The sequence below is a fragment of the Helicoverpa zea genome, chromosome 26 (genome assembly GCF_022581195.2).
Source record: "Helicoverpa zea isolate HzStark_Cry1AcR chromosome 26, ilHelZeax1.1, whole genome shotgun sequence".
Lineage (NCBI taxonomy): Eukaryota > Metazoa > Arthropoda > Insecta > Lepidoptera > Noctuidae > Helicoverpa > Helicoverpa zea.
Window position 1 is genome coordinate 8,105,935 of NC_061477.1, and position 22,308 is coordinate 8,128,242.

At 37.7% G+C, this 22,308-nt stretch overlaps 2 protein-coding genes across 11 annotated transcripts in view; both read right to left on the bottom strand.

Moving 5' to 3' along the window:
• Positions 1-7,178, bottom strand: part of LOC124642928 (mitogen-activated protein kinase kinase kinase kinase 5) — a 36,954-nt gene extending 29,776 nt beyond the window's left edge. For all 7 annotated transcript variants that reach the window (XM_047181692.1, XM_047181691.1, XM_047181690.1 and 4 more), the window contains exon 1: positions 6,920-7,178. In XM_047181692.1, coding sequence (XP_047037648.1) covers positions 6,920-7,030 — 111 coding nt within the window. In that variant the 5' untranslated portion in view covers positions 7,031-7,178. The remainder of the gene's footprint in view (positions 1-6,919) is intronic.
• A 2,118-nt stretch (positions 7,179-9,296) lies between these two features.
• Positions 9,297-22,308, bottom strand: part of LOC124643007 (ribosomal protein S6 kinase alpha-5-like) — a 101,728-nt gene continuing 88,716 nt past the window's right edge. For all 4 annotated transcript variants that reach the window (XM_047181842.1, XM_047181845.1, XM_047181844.1 and 1 more), the window contains exons 7-18: positions 21,307-21,479; positions 20,819-20,900; positions 20,119-20,281; positions 18,576-18,688; positions 18,156-18,275; positions 17,780-17,884; positions 16,124-16,288; positions 15,300-15,421; positions 14,846-14,945; positions 14,116-14,218; positions 13,432-13,580; positions 9,297-12,742 (exon numbers count right to left, since the gene is read on the bottom strand). In XM_047181842.1, coding sequence (XP_047037798.1) covers positions 11,780-12,742; positions 13,432-13,580; positions 14,116-14,218; positions 14,846-14,945; positions 15,300-15,421; positions 16,124-16,288; positions 17,780-17,884; positions 18,156-18,275; positions 18,576-18,688; positions 20,119-20,281; positions 20,819-20,900; positions 21,307-21,479 — 2,358 coding nt within the window. In that variant the 3' untranslated portion in view covers positions 9,297-11,779. The remainder of the gene's footprint in view (positions 12,743-13,431; positions 13,581-14,115; positions 14,219-14,845; positions 14,946-15,299; positions 15,422-16,123; positions 16,289-17,779; positions 17,885-18,155; positions 18,276-18,575; positions 18,689-20,118; positions 20,282-20,818; positions 20,901-21,306; positions 21,480-22,308) is intronic.

Genomic DNA, 22,308 nt, shown 5'->3' on the forward strand with positions numbered 1-22,308 from the left:
GTTGAATTTGCTTAATAGTAAGCGTAAGACCTGACTGATTCCATAGTATTGAAATGGTACTAAAAGGCTGTATGTTGCAGTAATTTACCTAAGTGTTACAGTAATATAATGTTGCTTGAGCAGCACTTACATCGTGTGACTAGGTTGCATAGAATTTTCTTAAGTTTAATGCATATTATGCCACTAATGTCAATAATTAAAGATTGGGATCGTGCCATATTTCAAATATCCCATACCAATATCTGACGAAGGCACTAGGCATATTCATAATTTCAGAGCACAATATTTTTAAAGCACATAATATGGATGCAAATATTAAAGTCGTGGAACAATTTACAATATTGCATGTCTGGGGAGCACGCCATGGGTGGATTTTAGCATTTTTATTAACATCTGCCAAGCGGCAGGCTATGGGTATGGTTATATGTTTGAAGTTTGAAGGCACAATATGTGTGGTGCTGTATTGCGGTATTTTAGAAAATTATTAGTGTGAGGTAGCTTTGTCTGTCTGTCTGCAGTAAAAGACTCAAGAATATTGCACTTTTTTTGTTATTTGGTCTATTTTTTACTACCGACGCTAGTCACTCTGACTCACTAATATTTCGAAGGTTTGTGAGTGTGTATGTGTAAATGTGTTTGTATGTTTATTACTTCTTCACGTTTAGTAGACCCCTCATGAGAAAAGCTGGTCGAAGCTAGTAGCCAATAAAAGCCTCATCTCGGGCACCGTAGTTTAAGGGGCAACTCTTGAAAACCACATTCAATGTCAAAGGCCACATTGACCACCAGACTAGTCTAATTGAGCAATACAAAAAATTACTGAGGTTTGCCAAAGCCCAAAGGCGAGACTGCCTAGTGACCACATACCAGCAAGCCTGTTTGCCATAACATGACCCATTTTGACCCAGCATACTACGTTTACTACAAAATTATGTGACCATAGCATGTTTTTATACCATTAAGTAACAAACTCCATTTCACTAAATCACTTTTAAAGCATAGTAGAAAACCTTTTTAACTTTTGCGTCGGAGAAAAATTAACCCTACATTGTTCAACACAATTATTATGGTTTCTTTATTTTTCTTTATCGGACTGTTTTCAACTGGTCAGTGGTTAAAGCACCAGCCTCTCAAGAACCAATGCGCGGGTTCTTTTCCATGTCAAAGTTTTTTTATTTACTTGAATGCGCTAATCTTAAGAACTACTGGTCTGATTTGAGAAATTCTTTCAGATTTAGAGAGCCCATTTATCGAGTAAGGCCACAGTTTATCCTGCCGGGGCTGCGGGATTGTTCGAAAGGGTTACCGCGGCCCTGGTACATAAAAGGCCTACGACGGAACACGACGGTTTTTAGTCAGTAAGTCTCACACTCCCTCACCGCTGCTAACCCACAGCGGGTGGGGTCATTTGATGATTTTTGACGTCGTTAAAAAAAGGCCACGTTTTATCCGGGTGAGCGGAGTATTTTCCACGGATCACGGATGACACCACTGGCGGAAGCTTTTCATACAATAAAATACAGTTTAAGAAGATACATCCTTCAAATACATTGATTGTGGTTGTATTACTCTCAAGTAAAAGTTAAACAAATTGTTGTAATTGCTTAACTTGTGACGCGGTTAAGTTCTTACATTCATTGTAATGAGTCAGGTGGCTAAAATATTTCTCATGTAGTACTTGTAATATAAACTTTTCGCTTTATACTTGCGGTTAACCAACATTCCTTCTTATCTTGGAATGGTGGATAAGCTTCACACGTTATTTTTTTGACGAATTAATTAATTAAATTAAATTAAATTATTTAAAATTATTTATTCCGTTTCCCCGCGGGTTCACCCACGTCCCTTGGGAACTACTGCCCGTACTGGGATAAAATATAGCCTCTGTTACTCGGGAATAGTGAAAGAATTTTTTAAATCGGTTCAGAAGTTTCGTAGCCTTTTGAAGGCAAATAAAAATGTTGCTTTTTTATATCAGCTAAAGTTTTATCATAAACTGAGCAAATGCTGCCAGCACTTCTACTCACACCAAGGATGACGCTACTACCTCTATTCTAGAAACATTCACCAATATTGCACCGCCAAGCAAGTCTATTAGAGCATTTAGTGATTGAATCAGCAAGGCCTTGATAGTGCACTTAAAAATTAAATCACCGATCGGCTGCGAACACCGAGTAAGGAAAGATGAGCGGAGATGCCATGATGCAGATAAGTTTTTTTTTCCGATGGTAAAAATCATCAAATGACCCTTCCGTTGTGGGTTAGCAGTGGTGAGGGAGTATCAGAATCTTAATGACAAAAAATCCATCGTGTCCCTTCTAGGCCTATGTACCAGGGCTGCGGTAACTCTTTCGAACACCTCGTAGCCCCACGTAGGTAGCGCCTTCTTCTAGCTCAAATTCGTACGGTGGGCATGACCAAAACGATTATTACGATTGAACTAACATCGCGTTCGGGTTCTTTGAGACATCTTTCAACGATTTTTGGTATTAGAATAGAAAAAATGGTCGGGTCCAAAGAAGTTGTATAAGGGCGAAAACCGCAACGTTCCTCGTCCCCCGCTCACTCGAATTTCGCACTACTTTCTTAGGCGATTTTCCGTTATGGCACCTTCGCTAGTCATTTTGTTCTCCATGGCAGCGATCGACAGCGGCGTCTATACCACAGTATAATATTGTTAGTGTTAGACTATGCTTGTTTTAGGTCATGAAATACGTAAACTAGGACTCGTTTCTGTAAAGGTTTTATGTTGTGTTACTCAGAAGACTGGTTTGGTAATAAACGACTTAGTTTATAAGCCACAAATTATTCAAAAGTAAAGTAAAATTGATTATTTACGAAAGCCCTTACTTAATGAGCATACATTGACTGTTAATTACGTAAATACTGTCATGACATCATTAACTTGCCCGACGTAAGGAAATGACTCATTTACAAGATAATTCTGAGAAATCACACCAGATCCTATAAACAGAGTTCATTCATTTTCTAATGTGACATGACCTGCCCTACTATAATATGATATCGGACTTTAGAAATTGACAAGCTAAAAAAACTAATAAGGGTATCGAACACCAGCTTTCGTAACCTTTTTCATCTACAACCCGTGGAAATTAATTCGGTCTCACACTCGAATAAAAACCATATAGCCTTCTACGATAAATGGGCTATCTAGCACTGAAGATTTTTTTTCATATCAGTAGTACCTTATATTAGCGCATTCAACCAAACAAACAATATTAGTATGGATCCTTTCACACTAGCCACTAAAATAAGTCTGTTATTTCACCAGATCTTTTCACAAGCAATTTTCTTTCATTCTCCTCAAAGCATTGAAAAGGACATGGAAAACGGTCAAGTGTATTGGAAGCCAGCTATTCCCTAGAGGGTTAAGGGTCAAAGGCGTCACGCGTCAAACCAATCGGGTAAAAGTTTTGTATGGGTGGAAGAATTCGATGCCATTGGATGACAACGTGACTGGGAGTTTGTATGGGAACCTATATTTTTGCGAAATCTTTTAGGATACAACAACAATATAACAATAATAGAATGCACTATTAATTATAACTGTGCTGTAGTTAATGCTTAATGCTTCCTCATTACGCTACTCCGCGCATCCAGATAAATAGGTACCATAGGCTACAGAGCTAAGCTATAGAGCTTGAAACAATTGTGATTTTATCAAATCGGTCCAGTGGTTCCTGATATTAGTGTGTTTAAGAAAACAAACTAACTCTTCAGCTTTATAATATTAGTATACCGAAGATATAACGCAATTTATTCTTATTATGACGTGTGACTGTAATATAATAAAATTATAATTATAGTTTGAAACTGGTTAGAAAGTGATCTAATGCCTGACCTGTCGCTTTTATTAAACTCTCATTCATATTATTATGCATCCAACTCAGAATTTTAAATGTTATGTATAACTTATAAATATTGCAAACTAATACGCCATATTTAATTAATTGTAAGTAATCATCAATTAATCAAACGCAGTATTTTTTAAACTGTTCTATCTAAAAATAAAAGTACTTTACACCGAGTGTCCTTCGGCCGTTTTTCGCGAAAAAATGTTGATCCGGATTTACAACGCCGCGATATTATCGGTCAAACAAAGATTATCTTAATACCAAAATGGAAAGCACATTTATAAACATGTGACGTTTTCACTTGTAAACAAGACTTTTTAGAATTAAATTATCATTCATCAATTTTTACTTTCAGCATGAGATACAGCATACAGCCTGATCTCAGTAAAAGGGTCCCGTTTTACCCTTCTACAACAATGTACAGTTTATTGGATTTACGCCCAACAACCCCTTAGGTACGACCGTATATAAAGTTAGCCTAATTTTTGTCATTATTTATTGTTCTCCAATCACCACATTCTATCATAGTCAGGCCTTTCAAATTTGTCACCCAACAAACACAAAACCGTCTGACATTGACCAAAAATCGACATTATCAGATAAACAATAAAATACCAAAATCACTAGCAAGGCCACTCCACCTGACACGAGAGGTTCCGACGCGGGAATCGAACCGAAACACCCGTGAGTCACGTAACACTGACTCATGTTGACATTTCGTAATTTCGTATGGTAAGTATACAGTAGGTATGTCTCCTTGCTTGAAATAAATGTAATTTATTGTAGAAACTAGTAAATATCATCTGAGTGGAGATAATTAAGTGTAGTATCCTAAGGCTTAGTCACTGCGCTTTCTTCTTTAGCAAAAAGAAAGATAAAACATTTACTGACACAATCCAAGATAAATTCAATAGGAAAATATACAAAAAGAAAAATGCTGATGATGCTGAACCTAAGAGGAGTTGAGCAGTTAATGATTTAAGTGTGAATGAAAAATAAAAGCGAATGCTGGTATTTAGAACCTTTGGCAGTTAGAGCAGGCTTGTTCAAATCTGGAGAAATGGTAAAAAGGGAAATAGTAAAAGCTCTTATAGGGTATGTAGAATAAATAAAAAATACCAGAGAAAAGATTCTAATGTGGGCACTGATGGACAAAAGAGGCGATAATGGGCTAATGATTTAAGGAATGTTGTCTTGAATTCCTATCCACAGTCCATTCAGTCTCTGTTGGCCGTTCTCTATCTAGACGTTTGTTTGTGAAAAATGGATGTACGCTACCCAAGCCCAAGATTTTGACCAAGGTTGTTGTTGTTGTTTCGGGAAGGCCTACATTTAGCAGTGGAGGGCCATAAGCTAATACAATGACAAGATAGAGGGTAGATTACGAAATGATATCTAGCTGAAATTATAGGACTATAACTGTGTTGTGTGCTTTCAACAGGCATACATAACTGTAAATTTTTATTTTATAGTTTGTACCAAATATTGACAAACACCAGAAACTACCAAATATTGACGTATTGACAATAACCAGTAATCGTTAAATTCTAACTCCACATAATATATTGTCTACCTATCTAAATATGTCTCTCTGATTGTTGACGAAGATATCAGTGTACAAACGGTAGTGCCAATAAAACATTTTGGCAAAACCACACTAGGTCAGGGAGGCCTTGTTACAACATTCTATTATATTGCTCTAGGTATACAGGTAACAGATATTTTAACTATGCAAATTGACACTGAAAACTGAAAATCTATTTCCTAATATAAGAATGTTTGACTGTATATCTGTTTAAGTTTAACGATAGAACAGTTTTGGATGTATAATAGCTAGAATCTTGATAAACAATAGGTATAGATACAGGGCCGTGAACACAGAATATTTTAAAAGGTTAAAAGTATAGAAATACCAAAAAAACAAGCTATATGGAACTTTACTTATATTAAAAGTAGAAGACTTAGTTTAATTTTTATTATAAGACTTATAAAAATTACAGAAAGATTAAAAGGTGCGGGAAAGCCTACAATCCCTGTCTCTTCTCCTACTTATATTATAAATGTGAAAGTGGTATGAACATAGGTGATACCCTGATTAACACATAGGCTACTTTTTATCAACACACCACACGGGCGAAGCCGGTAGCAGAAGCTCGTGAGAAATAAGGATGCAGTCATTGTCACATTATTTGCTACATTTTTAATGTAAATAGATAAACTTATCAAAATGGTTTTACAACTCTGAATTCCTTTGACTAGTCTTATTACCACAGACAACAGTTATGATTTTGTTTTCAGTAGCATTGTTTAATTTTTTCACTAGTAGACAAGGCCTTGAAGTGACTCACTAATACACCTAACTATTACTAACATTAAAACAACTTGTTATGCAACTGTAATCACTGCTATTCAATACTTTGCAATTGTTAACTAAATTACATGAGTTCACTCATAGTAAAATATTAAAAAAAAACATTGGTAGAATTAAAAACTGATTTAAAGATAAGCAGGTAGATATTATGGATGTATTTTCTAAACGAAAATACAGAAATTTCTGTGTCAAAAATTAGGTCAGATTTATTGAACAAGAAAATTTAATGCAGTTCAATTAAATGAACATATTACTTAATAATTGCCTAACTAATGTCTAGAGGTGTGATCAGAGACAATATTCACGGATTATTTAAATAAAGAACAGTGGCAGAACAAAGAGCTGTGATGTGTTTTGAATATCACAACACCACTGGGTGTGTTCACTACTAATTAGTAAACCAGACTTGTCCTGCACTCAAGGTCATTAGTAACACGTGTTTTTTATCTCTTACATCGCTCCATAAACAATACACAACATTGAATACCTTTATTGTTGAAAATTCTGTCGATTATCAACATTTTTTTCCATCATGAAAAATAGTTTGTATGACAAACGGGATTTATATTGACATTTTTGGCGACTGAATGACCGAGAAAGTGTGTGAATCGTGTCGATAATGACTAGAATACGTGTAAATTCTAGAATAAAGTATTTTAGAAAGGCCCCCTACCTTGTATACATCACCGTAGGTTCCCGAACCGATTCTCTGAATGAGTTCATACTCATCTTGTGGATTCCTCCGAGATATATCCGAACTCAAAACACCACCACTATGCGCCATAATCACTATTGAACACTAAACTAACATTTATCTACACTTTCATCTCATCATTCACATAATTATTAACACAAAACGTCGTGAAATTAATTATTTTTCTATCACTCGACATCGTCTGACGTTTGCCACAGTGCCATTCTTGGTGTTGTCATACACTGAATTCGAAAACTACATTATGACGAATAGTTTTCTACCAACCGGGTGGTTTGATTCATCGACTGGAACGAGACGGATCGGCAATATTATAGTTATCGAAATAATTATAATGTACGTGAAAATAAATAGTAAGATGGGTAACTATTGTATACGACGGGTAACATACAAATCTCCGTCACATGAATTCATTGTTAAAATAAAATACCAATGAACCCTTTCTCATTTGGTGGCAACATCGACGGATGCTGTCATTGTACCATAGAGTCTTTAGATAATTTTAAGTTTTCTTGTAAATTTTTGGCATAGATATAATATTACTAAACAAGATTGCGCACGCTCAAAATATATATTTACGAAAATGAACTCTATTCTAACGCAATAAGGTACTAAATTGGTTGCATAATACACAGAGGCAAATCCGAGCCGAGAGGGATAGTTCGAACGGAGGCTGTTTGTCTCTTTCTAACACCTTGCCAGCATAAAAAAATGTTGTGATCAAAAGTTTTGTCTTCCCAAAAACAATTGAATCACTTATATTTTTATCTTATTTTAACAATTGTCAGTCAACAAATTAATAACAATCGCATTAATTTATTCGTATTTATTATTAAAACATAAACAACATAAATTTTTATTTTGCTTTTTTTTATTTTCTAGCGGTAACCCTGAACATTCTTGGCGCGTAATCAGCATTTAAAATTTTGTTTATTTTTTTTTGTATTAAATCAATTTAAACTATTAAAATGGTGAAAAAGTGTTGCGTTTCTACTTGCAAAAGTGAATCCTATGGTGGTTGCAATATATCGTTCCACAAGTTAGCTAATAATAACATTTTCGTAAACCAAACAACTAGGGTGCCCATGAATTCTTGTAACGAGTCAAAATATGGGTGATGGATTTTAAAACTGTTTTACTATTGTTATAGCTTCCCAAAAAATGAAGAAAGGCGACATAAATGGCTCAGCAGTCTATATATGAAGTAGAAATACAAAAAAAAACAGTCTTCACTTCGAATCTTCCTGCTTTTTTTTATACTGCTAATTTCCGCTAATTATTAAAAGCCTTTATTAGTATCTTAAGGTCACAAACTGCGTAAGTTAAAACTTCAATACTAATCTGTGTTTAATAATCTTAGCAAATTCGGATTTGTCTCACATAGCTTAATCTCATAGTCACCCTATTAGAAAGGGACAGACAGCCTCCGTACTAACTGTTTCACTCGGCTCGTTTTTTGGGTTTATATGCGCAGTCCTGTTTACTAATATTATGTCTATGATTTTTGGTAACAAGTATTTTTTTTAAATTTTGAAGATATCGTAGCTTTGATCATTCGCCGAATAAAGCCAACGCCTATTTGCCCACATTGCACCAACACGCACACACAAAGGATAAGAGGGTATGATAACATAAGCTTGTTATTAATATCATCTTTCCTCTCTCTGTTCAGTTCTTCACCCATTAATCCTAGAAAACATATTATGGCCCTATTCTATTTGTTATTATGGCCACAGAGGCCTCTGCTCCCTATCGGTACGCCTCTGCAAAGTGCAAATGCTGACGTACCCGTCTGTTCCCTACCCCCTTTTTTGACTGCCTCGTTGGTCCAGCTGTCGCTAACCGGGGTGCTGTGCACGAGGTCTCGGGTTCGATTCCCGAGTCGGTCAAAAATCTAAATCTGTGGGTTTCAGAAACTTTCACAAAACAGGCCGAAGCCTGGAAGTTGGATACTACTTAGATCGGAGAGCATGTAAATGTCGGTTCTGCGCCAAATCTCTCTCCAGTCCTGTCGGATCGTGGCCGTCCCATCGGGCTTTGAGAGTGAAGACATAGTAAGTACACCTGTGTCTGCGTAAATGCATGTCTTGCACAGCTGGCTGATCTCTTTCAAGGGCATGATTAGGGAGTTTGAGACGCCTGTTCTTCTTACCTTCAAAACCACAGAGTGGTGAAGGACAGGCGTTTTTGGGGGCTATCTCAAGTAATTTTAACGTTCACAAAGCCCAGTTTTTCAGTCTCATCATCTGCTTTTTTGAATAAATGCTTTTTAATTTTTATACTCGGGAAGGTAAAGTTTTAGATTAAAAATTTAACTCAACCAATAAAACCATTAGAATAATGTTAAAATGGTATATTTATTACAATCCAATATCTCCAGCCGGCATCCATGTAACGTCTTACAAAATTTGTTTTACGCCGACATCATTAACTAACACTTTATTATAAAATTATATAATCTTTTGGTACAATCCATTTAAGTGCACTTTTACAAACTTTACGACTTACGTGACGTAAAGGCTACTCGAGTTAAGCATTCGGGGAAATTTACAATTTCCGAAACAAAAAGTATATCGTAATACGCGTCGGCACTAGTATACCTTTGCTTAAAACATGGCTTTTCTCTGACTGGCTGTATAAATTAAGATCTTTGCTTCAAAACATTCACAATCTATGGACTAAATATCATTGAGGTGTATAAAATTACATTGGATTGCTCATAATTGTTTGTAAATTGCAACAACATACTGTTTAGCGCAAGTACTCCCACAATGATTGTATGGTTAAATAATACTAACACTATAAAAGGTATTGGACTGAACTAATGTTGGATGTAGCCACCCACGAAATAAATAATCCATACAAAATCTATGTACCCATCAATGGTGGAAGTACTTGACACTAATGAAACACTTGTATAAGCTATATAATCTAAAATCAGATTCAGTAATATATATTTGAGCTAATATATATAACAAAATTTGATGTCATGTACTACATACTAAAATGTCTATATCTTTCGTCAATGTTACATGCAAATAAGTCCTTGTCGGCAGTGTTTCGCTAAAACTTCGGGAATTCGTCACTCACATCAATAAGCGAAGTTATTGTTCCACGGCGAGTGAATGAGAGAGCAGTTTGCTCGATCTCGTTCCCATGTTTAGCCGAACAGCCGAAATGCAGTACATAACACTATATTTATTGATATTAATCAGTCGTACAACTGAATTTGGCGCACATATTAGGTTTTAACAACAATTTACATCATTAAAGTATAACAGCATGCAACAATTCATTTGTAACTAAATTTTTGAAATTCAAAACATACACAGTCAAGCTTAATCAGCTAATATTAGAATATTTATTCATCAGTGCCTTATCGTATCACGACGTAATAGAGTAACGTGAGACTTTGACAATTGAGACTATTTCCTTCTTCAAATTTGATTATAAATAATATTTTTTTATAACTCTTCCACCGAATTTGTACTAAATGCTATCATAGTATATTTACAGGGAAGTGAGCCCAAAACAATATAGTTTTTATTTGGTAAAAGCGCTTTTAACGACAAAAGAAGTAGATTAACATTGTGTATGGGTTGTTTAACTATTTTTTCAGTTAAAGTGTTGTTGAGAGATAAATAGATTGTAAAGATTGCGAGTCTCACTAGATAAAGCAGATGAATGGACAACATTATACATTTTTTTGGTATTTTCTGCTTTAGATAGAATAGAAACTGAAGTCCAAGTTTTAGTTTGGAAGAACAAGACGACGCCACCACAGACTAAAGTACGCTCAAACACAACAAACAACATTACAAATGATTACTTGACAATTTTAAACAACCCGTATACAAATTAGGAAGTATTTATATGTGATTTGAAACAATTACAAATAATTTAGAACGCGTTATATATAAGCGGAATTTCCAAGCTTGCTTTGGCACTTTCACCATAAATAAATATATATATGTATATTCATTTTTTTTACATTTTTTTGCAAAGTGGAAGAATGAAGTATGTATTGTAATACAAACGCCTATTATATCGAAGGGAACATTTACAAATTTAACCTATTATCCTATTCAAACAAATATACACACACAAACAAATTAAATCATTTTTATTTATAGTTACTGAAAGAGATCTGTGAACGATTTTGATATTTACGAAAACTTGACATCGAGTGACGGATAATTTGTAGTTACTCTATGATGATTTGATCAGATGAGGGATTGTTGAGGTGATTGGACAGTTTGATACAGTTGGATCCAGTCGCCTCGCTAGCCGAACCCCCCACGTGAACAAATCGCAACAAAGGAGCAAGATACTGCAGCGCCATGAAACAATAAATTATATTAATTCACAAAACAATTTACTCTCACCTACAGATAAGTGCTCAATCACACCAATTTACCTATTTCTTTAATTAATTATTTTTTTAATTATTCTAATCAAAAATACATAATAACCAACTTCAAAGAATTAATTCTAATGGTAATAATAGGGAAAAAAGTATCTTAAAAATTAATAGTAACATTAAATAAAAGGATTAAAAAATAAAAACATGTCTAACGTTATTTTCACGAACTAGTTTTTCTCAGAGGCTTACCTACACACTTTAAAGAAATATAACTTACTCTTTTTTTCGTCGTTGAATAAATTAGTTTTATTTCGTCTATCGTGAGCAAAGCGTCCATAATTTGATTGCATCACTATTTGTCTCATTTGGAATTTGAGGTTAGCGGTCGCCGTGTCGGGGAGGGCAGGGGGGATAACTAGAATATTATGTATCGGAGTGGGGGAGCAGTGTGGATGTGTTCACCGGCGCGAGCGCGCGGCGCGGGGCTTGGCAGGCCGCGGCTTGGCAGGCCGCGGCTTGGCAGGCCGCCGCTTGGCCTTCGCAGACAGCTCACTGGCGCGGGAGTCCACGGAGAGCAGCTGCGGCACCTCGGAGGGCGACAGCGACACCTCGAGGCGCCGCCGCCGCGACCGCGTCATCCGAACATTCGTTTCAGATACATCTATTTCAGCTTTCACAGGAACATTCTTAGCCTTCGTTTTCCTAGCGCGAACTACCTTCCGTTCTTCCACTACGGGTTCGGGACTGGCCTTGCGGGAAGACCTTTCATTCTGTCCCTTTTCCCTCAAAACGGGTTTGGTTAGCTCCTCATATTTCCGCTTCCGAGTGACTCTGGTCACGACCGTCTTTTCATTCTCTATAGATTCTTTAGTGGCCCTATTTTTCTCCGTAACACTCTTACTCCTAAGCACCCGTTTAACAACTTCCTTAGTCTTCCTACCGCGGGTACCATTCTCCACTTTACTGCGCAACTCCCTGTCTCCATTGACTTCCTTTTTAGTCTGTCTAGTTTCAATTTTTCTGCGTTTCCTAGGAACGGGAGATTTAGATTTTTTGGCGCGGCTAGTTTTGGGGAAAGCTACTTCAGTGCCGTCGAGGCCTTGACTGCTTTCTATGTAGATGTAGTCGTCTAATTTGGACCTAGATTTGGCGTATGTCTTTTCGACTGGTTTGACGGGGGGTACTTCGTCGTCGATGTCTGTGAAGGTTGGTTCAGGGGTCTCTGTGACTGGTGTGTCGATGGTGTTGGCCTTGATGAGCTGCACGTCGTTGTCGATGGAGTTGTGGTCGGGGCGGCTGTGCAGGTCGGCAGTGAGCTCGGTGTCGGTGGTGTCGGAGCGTGAGGTGGCGGCGTCGGACGCGCTGGACGACCGATGCTTGTTCTTGTAGCGACGCTTGTATAGGTCCGCTTTGGTCATGTCCTGTGGAAAGATATAGAGTCAGTATAAGAAATTGAGTAAAGCGAAAAAATAAATTAATTAAAAACTAAAATTCTACATGTTTGGGATTGAGATTTCTAACTGTTTTTAAAAACCCTGCCCATTCATATTAACTAGTTTTTTTACCTTAGTAAATCTCTCCTTCACTTTTAGATCGATGTCAAACCTGTTGCAATGTCGACAACATTCAAATATTTTTTTGTGAAGTCTGTTATGATACGGAGTAAGGAAAGATGAGCAGAGATGTCATAACGCAAGTAGGTTGGATGCTTTCTTCTATGTCAATTAGGTACATACAACGCACGTGACCAAAACGTTCAGTAATGAGTGAAATGTCCAGGAGTTCGGGTTCTTTAAGACATCTGTCAACGACTTTTGGTATTACAAAAAATGGGCGGCTTCAAAGAAGGCTTTAAGTCGTCACTCTCTCACGCGAGTCTCTGGCAGAAATTGCCGTTAATTGCGACAGATTGCCATAAAAAAGGTGCTTTTGTTAAGTAGATTTTCCGTTATATCATATTATTTTCCATGCCCACCATTATACCAAATAGAGACGTAGGACAGTAACGTTCCTCGTCCCCCGAAACATCCTCATTTTGGTGACTAGAAGATTTCCCGTTATGACATCTCAGCCTATCTTAAACAAAAATACTATATTCTCGTATACTCACAGCTAACTTAAATCCACTGCTAGTGTCAGGTATGGTGATGCCGAGCGCGGCCAGCAGCTCGTCGGTGCCGAAGCGGCGCAGCGGGTCCACGGCGAGCAGCCCCAGCACGATGCGCTTGCTTTCTGTCGATATCTGCTCCCAGATCGGACCTGGCAACGGAAAATGTTTAACTTAGATTAAAGCTTATACATAAAAATAAAAGATAAATAAAAAATAAACATCTTACAAGGTGGAAAACTGCGAGGATATGATTTTGAACAGCTTGAATCTTACTTGGTAATAAGATGAAATGGAAGAGAAAGAATGTGTCAAAATTGAGAGACATTATTGTGTTTAATCACAAGCTCATTGATATTCAGCAGTATGTGTTGTGATGGTATATATTTTTAATTCCATATACCTAACTTTCAGATTTCAGATTTCGAGCATTCATATTCATTCATTGAACAATATTCAATTACTTTTTTTGCAGTAAGCAACAGGTGTCAGGAGTCTATTGTGTATATTTAAAAAATATATTTACACATAATGCTTCTATCCTAAATTCAACGTCCTATCCATTTTATTTTTTTCCAAGATGAAAAACTATCCAACACACTACAGAAAAATCCTCAAATTCAGCATATAGCCAAACATATTTAAATACATACACAGAAGTAAAAAAAAAATGAAATAAATACTAACCGTCCATAGTAAAGTTGCCGGTCCTAATTCTATCCATGAAGGCAGTGATGGGCTCTTTCTTCGACACCGGCTGAAACGGCGCCTTACCGCATAGCATGTAGTACTGTGGAGTAAATATATACTTGTTATTGCTACTGTTTAAGTAATTTATAGTAATTGAGCAGACAGATTTTTTGAAGAGCACGTTAATGTCCTGCTTGTGATCTCTCTCCAGTGGTGTCGTCCCATCGCGCTATGAGAGTGAAGGAATAGTGAGGCACCTGTGTGCAAGCAAATGCTCACAAACTATAGTATGTCGTGTGCAGCTGGTTGACCATCTTATATGAGAACAGCCGCCGAGGTCGATGATGGGCCTAGGATGCCATCACTTCAGTAACATTCGTTGTTAGCTATTATAATCACACGTTCTGTACTAATGGTGAGATTTAAGTTTTGACACATTAGTGCACCCGTGTCTGTTGCTATGCACTATAACGTGTTCTGCACAACTGGTTGATTTTCTCATAATATGACGATTGACTAGGACGCCATCTTTTCAGTAACATTCATTGTTATAATCCTGCGTACGGGACCAATGGCGAGCATTACTTTTTGACACATTAGGCTTGGGCATCACTGCCTTAACAAGGTTCGTAATTGTAGGTATGTGTAAAGCTTCATCAACTCCCCTACTTGTAACATTATAGAATACAAATACTTATTTGAGTGTAAATAAAAAAGTAGTACTCACATAGACGACGCCGAGACTCCACAGGTCGCACTGCGGGCCGTAGCCCGGCGCCGCCGCGCTGCGGGCGCGGGACACCACCTCCGGCGCCGCGTACGGCAGGCTGCGCCACACACATACAACACTCATACATCCTCATCATCCTCCGAGCCTCTTCCCAACTATGCTGGGGTCGGCCTAACACGATGTAGCTGAGTACCAGTGCTTCACAAGGAGCAACTGCCCTATCTGACCTCCTCAACCCAGTTACCCGGGCAACCGTTTTTAAAATGTATACACACTGTTTTTTTAACGAAATATAGGTAATTGAGGCGTCTGTTCAAAATTATTCTGAAGCTGAGTAAATGGAAAAACGTATGTTATTTTCGAAGATGTCATTTTTTTATTAAAGTAATTCGTTAAGATACCACAATGTTATTAAAACGACGTTGAACTTTATAAATATTAATCAATTTACCTAAAGCAAGGCGTCATCATCCTGGGCCTGTCCTCTGCGCAGTCGGGAGCCCGACGCGCGAAGCCGAAGTCCACCACCTTCACCTTCGCCTCGCTCAGCCGGGACGTCGTTAGCAGGATATTCTGGAAATTATACCGTAATATTAATATGGGAAACTTATTAGATAAAGAAATGACAAGATGTATACTTAAGCTAAGCGTCCACTTGTCGGTATCGTACGCAACGGACGCAACGCACGCAACGGATCGTAGTATTATTTATATAAAAACTCAAACAAGATGTGCGATGCGTACGATGCGGACAGGTGGACGCACTTGTTTGAGTTTCTATATAAATAATACTACGATCCGTTGCGTGCGATACGTCCGTTGCGTACGATACCGACAAGTGGACGCTTAGCTTTAAGTATTTATTATCTCGAATAAAAAAAAACGGACTATTGACCATACATGCCTTTTCCCAACTATGTTGGGGTCGGCTTCTATTAACCATAGTGTTATATAGGGTGACAACAAAGTGAAATTATTTTTGTTGTAAATATCTGCAAAACCATTGACTTTTCAGATATGGTGTGAAGGAAGAATATAATTTAAATGCTGAGAAGAATATAAAGGTTTATTTTTTTTTAAATATTTTTTTGTCATCCTGCATTGATAAAAGCCAGAGATACATAAGAAGTGATGAAGGGTCGGCGTTTTAAGGGATGCCTTGTTTTAGTTTTCCCATATTTTTTTCCTGCAAGGCCCAGCAATGGAGATGACAAAAGGCTGATGCTGACGAAATTTCCTTCCAGGACCAATGGTCCAAGTTGTCTACATACTGACCTCAGGCTTAAGGTCCCTGTGCACGACGCGTCGGGAGTGCATGTGTCGCAAGGCTAGCGCCAGTTGTGCCAGTAACCTGCGCGCTATGCGCTCCGCTACGCCGCCCGTCAGCACGGCAGCTAACTCCCCGCCTAGAGCTAACTCTGTCACTATGTACGTGAAGGCCTGGAAAGAGAGAAATAGAGAAATATATCATTAACACCAGTTGAGACGCAAATAATGGCGAATGGATCCACAAAATGGACCCCTGATGATGGAAGGCGACTGAGAGAAGGGCCAAGGAAACGCTGGAGAGAAGACTTGTATAGCTTCCTCGCGGACTGGTCACCAAAAGCGACCGATAGAGATAGGTGTAAAACTATGTGGTGGCCTTTGCCCAGCATTAGGACAGTAAAAGCTAATAAAAACGGCGAATTGCAGATGTTCCAGGAAGAAAATGTTGCAAAATACCAGATTACCACCCCTCTCGAAAATTATACGGGGATTGTAAGTCAACCTGTGTATTGGGACTAAACTGTTCTTATAAGTTTAAAAACAAATCAACCTGTATTGTATAAATGGCAAAATTTGCCTCTAAAAAATTAAAAATCAACTTTAAATTACAAATATAACCTAAACAAGTAAGTATATAATATGTATGTAAAAAAGAATTATTATTAAAAAAACAAAATACCCGACTGCACACTAAAAAAAGAGTAAAACAAGCCCCACAATAATATTTAATTTATAAATATTGATGGAAAGCATCGCAGGCGGGGACCAACAGAGGCTTATTTATAGTCATTTCGGTTGTGCACCATTTAGCAGAATTTTCGTTGGTGGCGGTCAAGGTGGTCCCCGCCTGCGATGCTTTCCATCAATATTTATAAATTAAATATTATTGTGGGGCTTGTTTTACTCTTTTTTTAGTGTGCAGTCGGGTATTTTGTTTTTTTAATAATAATTCTTTTATTTATAACTTTTTAGCTGTTTTTATTTAACGAAAATGTTGTAGATGTAGAAGACTATGTATATGTAAGTACCATTTTAAATTATTTCGACGACATTTGGCTTTAGATTACGAGTGATGTTACTCCGCAACATAAATTTACCGCCAATCTGGACTGTTGGTAGTGAAGAAGAAAAAGAATTAGGTGAGTCATTACTGCTGAAGACCGTCAACGACGTGTGCCCTTATGCGTGTGCCCGCATTCGGGCTGTATACTCGAGCATATCCCCCTCCGCACCGCGCCGCGCGCCGCATGCCAGGCCACGCCCTATCTTTTTGCTTGCTAACGCATGAGTTGCTTTGCGTTGACGTAGAATTAACATGTTCCCGTGGGAATTTTGAGAAAAAACGTATCCTATATTAATTATTACTCCCGTGATTGAAATGAATCTAATGATACCGCATACATATTTTTTTAAAGGAAAATTTAGAAAAAATATCCCGTGGGACTTTTAGGATAAAATGTATCCTATGACACTCCCGTAATCAAGACAAATCTAACGATACCTCATACATCAAAATCCATCAAGCCGTTTAGGCTACAGGAGGTCACAAAGGAACAGACATACATACATACTTACATACACTCGAAAAACATTACCCTCCTTCTTTGGCAGTCGGGTAATTAATAATTAGTGTATAATGCAGTAACATGTAGTAATACTTACAGAATCATGGAAGACCTCGTGCAGTGTGATGATGTAGGGGCATCCTTGACACGCCTTCAATAACTCTATCTCTTGTTTAATGTCTTTTTTCTGCGTTGATATGATCTGCACAACAAAATACGTAAGATTAAAAACCTATTATTTTTCGGAAACTTGGATAAAACTCACAAATGATTTTATTAAACTTTAGAGATAACTTGTCTCTAAAGATATTCTTTAAACACTGTGCTATAAAAGTAGCCTATAGTCGTCTCAAACGTACACAAAATTTCCCCATAATCGGCTCAGCAGTTTTACCATTAAAGCAAAAGAAATACAGTTTCATCTTGATAATCCAAAATCTCTGAAAAATAAGACAAAATGTATAAAAACCTACCTTAACAGCATATTCCTTGCCAGTCTGCCTATGTATGCACTTCCTACACACGGAATATGAGCCGTCACCGAGTAATGGAGTGCTCAATTCCACCGCATACTTCTGGAAGAACGGCGAATCCTGAAAAAGAACAGACCAAGTTAATTTCCACCTTAAAATTTTAGCAATAAAGTTCATTATTGTGTAACCATCAAGAATCATTTTTTTTAACGATGGCAAAAATCATGACCCCTTATTGATTATGATTACCCCTCCCGCTGTGGATTAGCAGCGGTGAGGGAGTGTCAGACTCTTACTGACTAAAAATCCATCGTATTCCATCGTAGGCCTTTAATGTACCAGGGCCGCGGTACCTCTTTTGAACAATCCCGTAATTAGGATCTTATCTTCTAAGTAATAAGGTTGATAATTTATTGTTACCTTAGCGACCCATCCTTTGAGTTTGTCGTGTTTCTGTCCAGTCGCCTGCATCCATATTTGATCTGATATCACATTTTCTGAGAATAATATGCTGGGTGCCACATAGGAGTAGCCTGGAAAATTAATGAGAAATTCCTATGTTAAAAAGGGCAATGTGACAGAGCTTCTTATAATACAAGAAGCTGAGCATTTTTAGAATAGGGTTGTTTCCTAGTATTCATTTAGTTAAAATTAAATAAATGCACCGAAAGTTTACAAAACTAGAAACACGATAAGCTATATTATATTATTTATAACTGACCATATATTTTTTAATTAATTTATGAAATTTTAATTTTGAGCCTGTGACGTCACGCCATTAAAAACGACGAGAAGAGACCGATGACGTCATCCTTTCTATATTTGACAATGACAAGTATTTGACAGTGACAGATATATTGAAATAACCTCAGAATTAATGTTTTGTTTATTTGCTTCTGTGAAGTTCTGTGTGTTAATTGCATTTAAGTGATACAACTGCTAAAGAATTATGGAGAAAGGATTTATGAAAGCTGATAGTTCCAATCTGCCAAGAGTAGACTCTTTTATGGTCGCTCAATTCTTTGCCAATAACCAAGATTTTTATTCAGCGGTACGTGGATGAACAGTTTATTTAGAGCACTAATGGTCGTATTTCCACAGTCTCGCACAACACAAACCTTGTAGACATTCATTTAATTTAAGTTTTTTGAAAAAGCATCAAATCTTTTCGAACGCGGACACAAACATAACCTCAATATAAATAAACACAAACTTTACGTTTCTTTGCACCATTTCATTTTTCCGCGTACACAACTCAAAACATTTGAGGTATTTTATTTTTGTGCATATGTATAAAAATAATCTATATGTATAAAATATTATAGTTTTTGTAGCTATTTTATAAAAATACATTATTAAAATTAAGAAATCCATTAGTTGGTATGTTAGTTTTTTCTCGTTAGATGTGCGTTAAAATGTAAAGGAATGAACAGAGAACGTTGACGTCACAGTCACGTGATCTAGCGTTTTCTGAGCAATTTTTTAAGACAAATAGAAAAACATGTAATACATAAAAAATAAAAAGATTTGAGACGAAAAATGAAAGAGAGGGTGATCTTAAAATTATTTAAAAGCTATCTAAATAGATTTCCGAAAATTGGAAACAACCCTATTATATTTTTTGCAGGTTTCTCTAATTATAGTGCAGAACTCAAATGTGAAAAAGAAAGTTGTAGCCTACAGTCAAGGGTATTGCAACGAGCCATGTTGACCCAGGATATGATGTCCTCCTAGCTGATTATCGGTTACGGCGGCGGCTGTTCTCATTTAAGGAGATTAGCCAACTGCGCAGGATATATTATAGTGCAAGCATTTGCGCAGACACAGGTGCACTCACTATTCCTTCACTCTCATAGATCATAGTCCGATGGGACGGTAATCCGACACCACCGGATCTCTCCGGATCAGGCGTAGGACCGACATTCACGTGTTCTCCGATACACCCAGGACATATCACACTCACCAAGGAACAACTTATCGTGGTGCTTAGGCGCCTGCGCGGGCGAGTCTGTCGGCGGCATGCGGGTGAACTCGTCCGCGAAGTTGCACGTGTCGGCCGCATGGGTGAGCACGGGCACGAACGGTGCGGGGATCTCACGACGCGCTACCGCTTCCCAGTCCAGGTTCTAGAAGATAGAAGTATGGTTAAAAGGGTTTTATGCCTTGTAAAGAAGAAGCTGTAGATAGGTTTTGACCCACAGAATGAAAACTTGACGCCAGAATAGGGAAACAGACTAGATCTTTCTGGTACTTCAATTTGGAGTATACTGTTTGCAGGGGATAACAGTAGCTTAGCTTCAAGTATATTTGTCAGTTGATTTTCCTAAAAGATGATGAACTTATGCGTGAGCCTTTTTATGAGGCGTGGAATCATTCATCTTTGATCTTTCACGAGCCTTCCGTGTACCAGGGACGCGGTTACTCGGTTCGAATAATCCCGCCGCCCCGACCAACTTCGGCCCAACAAGGTTCCAAGGACCTGGTGTCAAGTTTTCAATGAGGGTTTTAAGAAGATGATATCTTTGGACTTCTTAAATAGTTGAAGCCAGTTTTGATTTCTGAACTACAACTTTGAACTTTTAGTATTTTCTTCGCCACTTTACGGTAGTTTTGTTAGCAAAACTCGTGGTAGTATTGAACTAACCTCGGAACATATATCTAACCTGGAAAAACGGATGCCTCTTGAGTTCCTCAGCGTCGTGCTCGCCTCCACCGAGCCGACGGCGAGGGTCTTTTACTAGTAATCTGTGAATAAACGAAACTTTATTAGAAAATAATTTTAAGGAAAGACCAGGGTATATTTACTTCTAAAAAAAATGGAGTTGTTCTCTTGAAGATAACTGATGAAGATCGAAATGTCTTCACAATTGTCATTAGAATAGTACAGCTAACTGAATTATTGTAATTCAAAAGACTATCTTTTAAATACCAATGTTGAATGGTTGTCCTCTAACCATTTTATGTCCTCATTTCATCGAAATTCCATAAACTATGAGTAGTCTAGCTACCAGGAATTTTGGCGAATAGCGGTCGGGCCGTTTGCCCCTATTGGACCGCTGTTCACGACCAGGCAATAGGGTGCGTTCAGGAATATCATCAGCTATAAATCTTACATTGTATATATCCTCATGGTCATGTAGAAAGCACTTACTTCCTAATAAAGTCCTGGACCTCCGGACTGACATCAGGCGGGACGGGGTAGCTGCACCTCACGATACGCTTGGTAATCTCCTGCTGCGTGTTTTTCTCGCCCTCCACCGTGAACGGGGAAGCTCCGGTCAGCAGCTCGTATGTCAACACGCCTACTGACCACCAGTCTACTGCCTGTGGACAAAGAGAAGACGGTCTTAGTTAAATCATTACATAGTATAAAACAAAGTCGCTTTTTCTGTCTATATGTCCGCTTAAATTTTTGTGTTACAAGAGGTGTCTATGTATAAAAACATCCATATAATAGTGGGGAAATACTGTTATCCCATGCGAAGCCGGGGCGGGACGCTAGTTATAGATATTAGCTAGTAAATTGAAGACAGCATATCTGACAAGAAGCGGTTATAGTGTTACCAGGCAACAGAGATCATATAGGCATCGAAACTGCAGCCGGCAAGATTGTAAACCGACTCTTATTATGACACTTAGACCCAGTGTAGCTTACACTAAGATCTGATTGACCAAAGCACCTTTTATCTAGAAGTTCTTCACAAAGGTAGATCAAACAACTTTTTGGGTCCTTTGTGAGACAAGGTAACCAAACAATTCACCCCTGAAATATTCAATATACTTTAAAAAACCCCGACATTATAGGAAAGTAAGGTCCCACAGCGCTGCATTACTCGTGCGGTCATTAACGAGCGTTAGTTTGATCGATAAACCGAAGATCGGCCTTGGATAAAACAAATGAGAATATGGCCGCCTCATTTCAGATGCTATGTGGATTAAAGCGATATCGAAAGTGAAAAACTGATAATTAAGCTGTCATCTGCAGATTATGAAGAGGTTTTCTAGTTTCGCGAGATTTTATACTAGATCTTCACGCAATTTGAACTAAGAATACGAAAAAAAATATCTTTGCAAATAACGATTCTTATTCTTTCTAAAATTTCAATATTTCTCCATGCCAAATGCAAGAAGGAAAGTGGATAGCAAGTTTAGC